Source organism: Crocodylus porosus, unplaced genomic scaffold, assembly GCF_001723895.1.
Source record: "Crocodylus porosus isolate Cpor-Errol unplaced genomic scaffold, CroPor_comp1, whole genome shotgun sequence".
In the NCBI taxonomy this organism is placed as follows: domain Eukaryota; kingdom Metazoa; phylum Chordata; order Crocodylia; family Crocodylidae; genus Crocodylus; species Crocodylus porosus.
In genome coordinates this window covers 145,946,500-145,955,580 of record NW_017728886.1, presented here as the reverse complement: position 1 = coordinate 145,955,580, position 9,081 = coordinate 145,946,500, and the positions used below count along the sequence as shown (strand labels likewise).

Sequence of the window (9,081 nt, the reverse complement as noted above, 5' to 3'; positions counted from 1 at the left end):
CCCACCCCTACTGGTACCCCTTATTCCCCACCCACAGCCCCCTGGACCCACCCCCAGGCCTGTCGGTGTCCCTCGCTCCTGACCCACAGCCCCCTGCCTGTGCTGGTACCCCTCACTCCCCTTCCACAGCCCCCCGCCTCCCCCAGCCCTGCCAGAGGGGGCCCCCAGCTACTAGGGCTACAGGGCCAGGGCCCAGGGTCTATAGACCCCTGCTTCTTGCAGCAGCCTCCAAGTCCTACCTGCTGCCCACGGGAGACAGTGGCTGCTGCGGCAGAATGAAGCGTAGAGCCTGGCTCCCCCTCCCCCATGGGTGGCATGGCTGGAGGGGAGCCCAATGGAGGCAGCGGGTGCAGGCTGTCTGCTGCGGTCTTGAGACTCCCCGCTCTGCTGCCCTTTCTCTGAGGCTTCTGTGGCCCAGCAGGTGAGAACTGGTGTGGCAGGGCAGAGCAGGGTTGGGAGGAGAAACTCGTTGATGCTTCTGGAAGCTCTGCACTGCCATGTTGAGGCACCCCCTGCCTGCCCGGCAGCAAGGAGGGGCACAACCCGATGCTGCCCCCGTGGTTGCTGGGTGGGCAGAGGGCAACTTGCTATGGCAGCATGTGATCATGGCAGCAGCATCAAGCTTTCTGCCTGGGTCCACTCTGCCCTGCTGCACTGTGTCCCACCCACTGGGCTGTGGAGGCCCTAGGGGGAGGGCAGTTGGGCAGGGAGCCCCAAGGGCAGCCCGCATCCACCCCCACACCATGCACAAATCTGGGGGGGAGCACATGCCTTCCATACTATACCCAGGAGTGCGCACAGCGGTAGGGAGCCAACCCACTGCACCCACAGATGAGCTGCCCATAGCTCTGTCCCACTCCTGGCTTAGGCACTGCCACCGTGTATTCTGGTCCCATGCACCACCCGGGCTAGGCATCAGCCCCAGCCCTGCTCACCTCATTCTCTCTCTCCATCCCTCTAGGGGCCGCAATCTCTGCCTCCAGACTTGCCTGTGGGGAGTTGCTCTCTAGGCTTCCTGGTGGCCATGTGCATGGTACCTCCAGCTTGACTACACTCCTTCCACTCTCCACAGCTCCCTGAAGGCTGGAACTCTGCCAGCCTGCAAGGGGAAACCCACTGTTTCCCGCATTTTTCCCCTTTAAAGGAGAAAATCAGGATTTCATTCATTTGGCACAAAACCTCAAAGTCTACTTTCAACCACTGCAGGTTTAACACCCAAGCAAAACTGGTAAAATTAAGTGTGCGCACGCATACACACGCACTCCTTCCTTCCACCACTCACATTCCATTTTTAAAAACACTTTGAAAAAGGACAGTTATTAAACCCAACTCAGCAAAGGTACTTTGTTAAGTGCCTAACTTTAAGTATGTGAGTACCATAAAGTCAGCACAGTGACTAGACACTTCCATTTAGGCATATGCTTAAGTACGTTACTGAATCAGGAAACAGTTTGCATAAGATCATAACACAAGTCAGTAGAATACCTGCAATCAGAACCTGAAAATCCTGACTCCTATTGGTTTCAAAGTACCTGCTATGTTTCATACTACCAGTACAAAAACTAGCAAATAATAAGGATGAAATCTGTCCGTACTGAAGTCCATGGGAATTTTGCCATGGACTCTAATAAAACCAAGATTCCATCCGTAATATTTTATAAAATATAGCTTGAATATATTTGTGTTTTTATTATTATCCCTAATAAGGAAATTTAAAAAGACAGTATGTGGTCTAGCCTATATGCACATGTGTTACTTGTATTAACATCAATGGGATTTAAAAGTACATATGGAGAGGATAAGACAGATCCCTTTGTGTTTAGCCATATATTTAAGGAAGCTCCCCAAATGCTTATAAATATGACCCTGCTTTCTAACATTATATAATATATTTACTCTAAAGATTAAATCTTTAAGTCCTATTTTCCAGTCCATTAAAACCTGGAATAGTTGTTTATTTCCATTTTAAAGTTATTCTCTCTTTTTTTTTAGCCATTTAAAGGTTGGATTAAGCACATTCTTACTATACTTGAGGAATTTAATAACTGATGATAATTCTCCCTTGAGCCAGAAGGGTGCTTCCCAGGGGAATGAGATACTTATGATGAACTCTATCCTGGTGAGGAATTATTTCCAGAAGATTTGGGAAAAATCCCAAAACATGTAAATTAAGAGAGATCTGGAATGCTATTTACATCACCAACATGTGTTCCTGGTAGGGACCCCAGCTGAGTACACTCTATCTGATGGTCAGTGTAATGGGAAGTTCATTGTTTTGCTGAATATAATACATTTTTATTTCAATTATTTTGAAATAACTGAAGGCAGGCAGGGGATTTTGTTTGACTCTTTCAACCCCTGGGCTCTTGGGCTCAGTCCCCAGGAGCTGAGCAGAGGGAGTGGTGTCACAAGCCCCCTGCTTGCTTCTTACTCCAGGGACCCTGGTGTGTGAAGAGCTAGCAAGAATCAGCTGGCAGCTGCTCTCCACACCTTCTCCAGACCAGGGTGACCTCGGTCTCCAGACAGCACGGGAGCCTTTCCTCACAGCTCCATAGGAGGACTTAAGCTGTGGGAAAGCATACAAATTTCCATTCTCCCAGAAGAAACTCTCTCAAGAGACAATTTGAATGGGTTGGAGTCAACTTATTTTTAATCCTGAAATCACCATTTTTGATTTGGTAGAAATGGTGTGAATTCTTGTACACTTGTGATTTCTACCAGGAAACAGAGATTCTCCCAGTAGAACCACTAATGCTTGTACGTGGTGTAAGTACAGCAGACTGGTAGTATGGTAGAAGAAGCTGAATTCAGTTCTGCATATCCACACTGAAACTCAAGTTCCACATTTTCTTTTAATATTTTACTCGAGTAACAATATTAATGTTTTGCTACAATATTTATTTTAGGTCATTTTTAATTATTTTAAAAAAGGAAATTCTTCTAGAATACTGCTCATCTTAGAAGGTCAGGTTTTAATTGAAAATAAGATAACTGTGATTTTTAAAAATATTGTATATTCTGTTTACAGTTATTTAAATAGTTTTATACACAAAATAATATATTACAGTTCCCAATTAAATCTGGCAAATATATGATGGACAATTCCAGGGTTACTTAATCATGCTGTAGTCCCTCACAAAAGAGTCCATCTAAGTAGTGGATATAATGCATCATGTAATGTATTATCAGTGATTCTGTTTACAACCATAACAGGCTATCTACGATGCTAAATTGCAGAATCTGGGCCCAAAAGTACTGCCCAGTTGACAAAATTATACTTCCCCACTCACATAGTTTGATGCACCTTGTAGTTTTGATGCACAGAAGCACCACATCTTTTTAAAGATTTTACCACTATTACTGCAAGGCCTCACTAATTTTCATGACTGTCCATCGAGGTAGCGGATAAATTAGTGATATATTTTAGTCTTACTGTTGAGTTCTGGGGGCTTCCGTAAACAGCTTTAATCAAGACCCCAGAGCTCTTTTTTAAAGGAAAAAAACCCACCCATAAAGATTAAAAGAAATCCCAGCACCTGATTTGTTTTGTATTTTGTTTTGTTATTAAAATAATAAAAATATTAAACAAACAAACAAACAAACAATTGCCCTCTTTTTGAATCACACCAATGAACTGGTAAGCCAGATCCTGTTTCTCATAGAGGAATTATTGATGATCATAGGAAAACTTTAAGCACCAAAATGAGGACCAGAGTCACCCAGGGAAAAGACAGTATTTTATGACGTCATTCACATTTCTCTACAATTCAATATTTACAGTTAAAAAAAAAAATTAAATATATATATCTCATATACAGCTAGAAATAAATTTAGAGTATGAAAATATTTTAAACTGATTTGAAACTGACAGGCACACACAATGCTTGTCATTATAATATTAATGTGAAGCTCCTTTCCTACACAGACCAGACCAGACCAATAACATTAACAACCCAGATTGATAACAGGCCACCAGCTCATACAGAAGGTCTTTAAATTCTGGTTTCACTGCATCTTGCTATGGTCTTAATGAAAAAAAGTTTCGGAAACAATAGGCAAAAAAGCCTTTTAAAACAGATCCAGTTTATAGTCGTTGTGTCCCCCCCCACAGAGTAATTCAGGAAAGAAATATAAACCCAAAGATTTATTTTTCTGTTTAGGTCTTGCTTGGGGTAGACCACTATGTTATTGAACTCCCTAGTCTGCAACTGAGAACAACACTAAGTTAACAGGCCTCTGTGGGCAAAAATTCATGAGATACCCCTCTGCACGTCATGCATGTTGACTGAAGTTATTCCATTAAACATATCAACCACAGAAAGCATTTCAAAGAGGGCACATGGCCAATAGCCTACCTCAACATAGTCCATGGCATGGCCCCAGTCTCTCTTAGCATCCAGATTGCCCAGACTGAAACATTCCAGCTGTCCGAGGTGAATCTTGGCTACCGACCGGCTAATTTTTCGAGTTACAAAATTAGCCCCTGAAAAGGAAGTAGAAATAACAGCATGTTTATATGTATTGAGAGCAATCTTTAGTAGGACCCCAAAACTCTACTCATGGCAACTTCTTTCAAGTCTTTACTCCCATGTGCTTTAACTCACTTATACAATGCCATCATTTAATCATTTCAGTAAGCTAAGATGCTTCAAATAAGAGTCACATTAGCTTCTCTTTCATGGCAAACATCTTTCTTTGTGGGACTTCTTAAGCACGCCTAATTTGCTGTCTCAGTATTCAATCCAGGCATAAGGCCAAGGAAAATCAATTGGAATGTCAGTTTCTGAACACAAATGCAAAAGGTTACATAAAGAACAGAAGACAGGCATTTTAGACCACCCTCAATTTCATAAAGAAAATATATACATATAATTTTTGTCTATTAATAAAACTGCTGGTATGGCTGTCCAAAAATTAAACTTCCTTCAAAGGGTTTTACTGTTTCACTAGAAAAGAGAATACATCCATTTGGGATTCTCAGTCCCTCAATTTGGGCAAGATATTAACATAGCAGTCCCAAATTTATTGTTTGGGAACTGCACAAGTGTATTCTACCACAAGTAGTGGGATTCTGCATGTTTCCCTCCAAAAGTCACATGCCACCTCTGCTCCCTTAGAGTTACTTAAAATAGTATTTGCCTTTACTTTTTTAATGTTTAATAATGAGAATCTGATCCCAATACTTTTAAAAACTGATCAATTGGTTCCTCAAAAGAAGAGGTTAACAGATCTTACTCTCGTGAATTGAGGCTGAACAACCCCAATGGTACTAGTACGCTAATATGCCACTAAAATCAAAAGCACATGACAATTAAAGAGTCAAAGGACATAAGTGAGTAGTGACAAGACATACTTTATCTAAATAGAAACCAGGAGCATTAACAGAATAAAGCACAATTTTTTTGTAAATGATTATTCACATTCAAACAACAAACCAGTGCTGCAGGCATCTCAATGATATGATTCAGCTTTTATTAGGTACACTTGTACACTGCTGGTCTAACAAATGGTCTTTCTTTGGACTTACTGTATGAGATACTGTGCAATATTTCAGACCATAACCTTTAGTCCAAAAATAAATGAATCATGGGTACTGCTTTGCACTATTTAATTCTCCCCCACAAAAAAAAAACCAAACAGTTTTGGAAACATTACTTTCAAACCCTGCTCACTGGAAAGATGGAAAAATCAAAATTCCAAGGAACAGATTAATCAGAATCTTAAATATAAATGCTAAATATTTAATGGCATTCTGGTGCATTTATTTAAAAAATAAGAAATAATTTAGTGACTACGAATTTGTCTTGTGGAAAAAAAAATCTTATCTTATCTCAACTGCACTACTTGACACTGAGAATCAGATTTACAAAGGCATGCACACAAAACCATGATAAATTTATGTTCACCCAACCTGCATGTGTGAAAACTTGAATGTGACAGGTATGGATAATAGAGAGATACCTATCCACAGGCCACTGCAGGATCAAAGCCTCAGCCAATCCTCTGTGACATGGTTGGAATACTCCAAAAAAAGAAGAAAAAAGGGAAAAAAGAGAATTTTATTCTAGTGTTACTCCAAAACAGGGGAAAGTCAAATTGGCTTTTGTGTTATTGCAATTTTTGTAAAGCGAAGTGCTCCAAGTCCTCTATAACAGCTATGGAGCTGGAGTGGAATGCAGAGCTCACTGAAGTCAACAGCAGATTTTACATAAGGTCCTTTATTCCTTGTATAATGTTAGTAAACTGCTTTAAGACTTCAAGAATTCCTAATATTTGTAATGGTGCTTTTCGTTTTATTACATTTTAATTGTCATCCAAATCTATTCAGGGCAATGCAAAAGTTTGCATTGAAATCACATTATATTTCCCACATGAACAGAAGAGGTACTTTTCACCACCAGTGTTTTTTTTTCTCAGGGACAGAGTTAAAATATATGGTCTGAGGTTTTAGACTGCAAGGGAGAACACGTGAAATGAGCAGCTTTCAGCACAGCATTCCCATTCACCATATCAACAATGAAAGTTATAATCATCATCTGTGCTGCAGCAAGATTTAATGCCTTAACCTACTAGGTTAAAGAACCTCCATTTTGGCATTATTACCTCCAGAGGCAACACAAAAAGAGTTGATTTTTTCTGGTTTAACATGGTACTGACTAAAGCATGATCAACACTACTACGCAGGATATAAGGAGGCATTACCACTAGAAGCTAATGTTATCAGTGGCCGTACACAAAAAACCAAAAATAAGTTATCTATATATCTACAGCTATACATCTGTACTTAATGAAGAACCCCAAACAATAGAAGTGAGAGAGATTTGAGATGAAAAATATGAACTATTACTATATGGCAATACTCTGGTAAAAGCTTAGTCAAAATGCTTCAGATCTTCTGTATGGGCTGACCTAATTTTAAGTACCACGTTACAAAAGCAGTGCATGAAAGCTAAGCTATTGTTCAGTTTGGGATATGTGATCATGATTTTTTATGCGACCCTAGACTAAGGATTGAATGACATGTTTCAGAGGCACTGAAATGATGTGGATCATAAATAATGTTTAAATACTGATTATCTTCAAACACAGTATCTTAAAATATCCTATTACACTTCATGCTTGAGCTCATGCCATTAAATGCACATCATAACTAGAACTTAAAATGATGCCCACTACAGCCATACACAGTAGTTAAGGTGAGGTCAGCATTTCCATTATAAAGCCCTATTTCCAGGGCTCTGTAATTTGGGCATAAAAATTTGCTTTGACCTGAAACTTGGCAGACAGGACGTCTCTCTTCTATGGAGTAATTTCATCTATATATCTATACAAAGTTCTACAGATTTTTTTTTAGTGCTAAAAACAAAATAAGTGTTGGGGCACAGAAATAGTTCACTTCCTTCTTCCTTAAGAGATCTCCAGGACTCTGCTATACCTAGGGTAGCATTTTTTCTTAAAATTTCCCATGAGAAAATTATTGGAAGTAGTGTCGGTGGGGGCATGACTGACTGGCTGGTATTTTAACCACTGCACGAGGACATATCCAGGCATTTGAAAAGCAGGGTGCAGGACATACCGTAGTGCTGCAGGGGAGGTTGCATTCTCCCTCTCATCCATAGACTACACAAGGGCAGCTTCTGGGGGAGATGGGTAAGACTCCTCCCTCCCCATACACACACATGCACAGCCCTTGGCACCCCCTCCCCTCTTCAGCATGGATTGGCTCTGGGTGCAGGCAAGAGGGATCTGCCTACTACTGCTGCTGTTCCCAGATGACCCAAGGCAGAGGAAGTCTAGGGCAGGGGAACCCCAGGGCTGCTCCTGGTCCTCTCTGACTGGGGACTTCAGTAAGTGACAGCATGGGGTATGGGTACAGCATAGTAGTGGACAGGTGCTCCCTTCCAGCATCTGCTCCCAAATAATAAGGGATACGTGGAGGGTGGACAGGGAGCAGAAGCACCCAGAAGCCAGCTTCCACTTCTGCCTCCAGCTGACCTAGGGGCAGGGAAAGCCTGAGGACCACTCCTGCCCTGCTACAGCTGGGGGCTGTGGGAAGCATCTACATGAAACGCCAGCTCCTTGCTCCCTCGTCTGCTACATTTTCTCCACTGTCCTGAGTGCTCCTGATGCAGGGAGCAGCTGCCCTAAGTGCTGGGCAAGGCTGGGGATTGCAGCATCAGTGGGTGATCCCTCCACTTCCAGGCACTCCTTCTACCTGCCTGCTCCCCATGTATCCCTGAAGCCTTTGGGCCATTGGGAAAAATGTAGTGGAGGAGGAGGGAGCAGTGACCCAGCCTCCTATGCAACTACTCCTAATAGCCCCCAGTTGGAACAGGGCTGAAGTCATCTTGGGGCCTCCCGAATCCATTAGCTGGGGACAGCAGTGGGAGGCTCTCCTTCCTTATTTTTTGGTTCCCCAGGTGTGGGTGTGCCACTCCAGCCTGAGGCTCTAGATGTACACCATACACAGCAAGGGAACTTGGCATCAGGGACCATGGACAAATGGAGCTGCTGGCATGTGACCTTCCTTCTGGAAGAGGGGTACAACTATGCCACTGTGCCCCTTGGATCTCTTGGCACCGCATCATCTAAGATCGCCTCTGAGCTGGTTTATATGATGCAGTGGTTAAAACACCAATTGTGGATACCTGTATTTGTATTTCCATCAGGGCTACCACCTGTGGCAGTGCTTTTGACCATGTCAGTATAAATTGAAGGCCCCTTTTAAAAAAAAGGTTTTCAGTGTGAGAAATATTAAGAGAAAAAAAAACCACAAAGGAATTTTAAGAAAGGAGAGATATGAGAATCCCATTGTCTCCTGGCTTTGCATTCCTCCCTCAGTCTTTGGGGCCCATAAGGCAGCCTTCATCCTTTACGTCTAGAGAAAAATGAACTTGCAGAGTTCAAATACTTATCAGTCAGTCAAAATGCATTGCTGTTGATTGAGTGATTTTAGCTTGACATATTTTGATTTTTAATCAAAACGTCAAAGCAGGAGAGGCTATCCCTGGGCTCTTGATATCTGACAGAAGTACAATGACCAAATGATGGAATGTGATGAAAAGCATTCCTTCTTCCCCC

At 42.1% G+C, this 9,081-nt stretch overlaps 1 protein-coding gene across 2 annotated transcripts in view; it reads right to left on the bottom strand.

Moving 5' to 3' along the window:
* GMDS (GDP-mannose 4,6-dehydratase) overlaps nucleotides 1-9,081 on the bottom strand; it is a 577,786-nt gene that overhangs the window by 299,163 nt on the left and 269,542 nt on the right. For both annotated transcript variants that reach the window (XM_019542456.1, XM_019542466.1), the window contains exon 7: nucleotides 4,356-4,483. In XM_019542456.1, coding sequence (XP_019398001.1) covers nucleotides 4,356-4,483 — 128 coding nt within the window. The remainder of the gene's footprint in view (nucleotides 1-4,355; nucleotides 4,484-9,081) is intronic.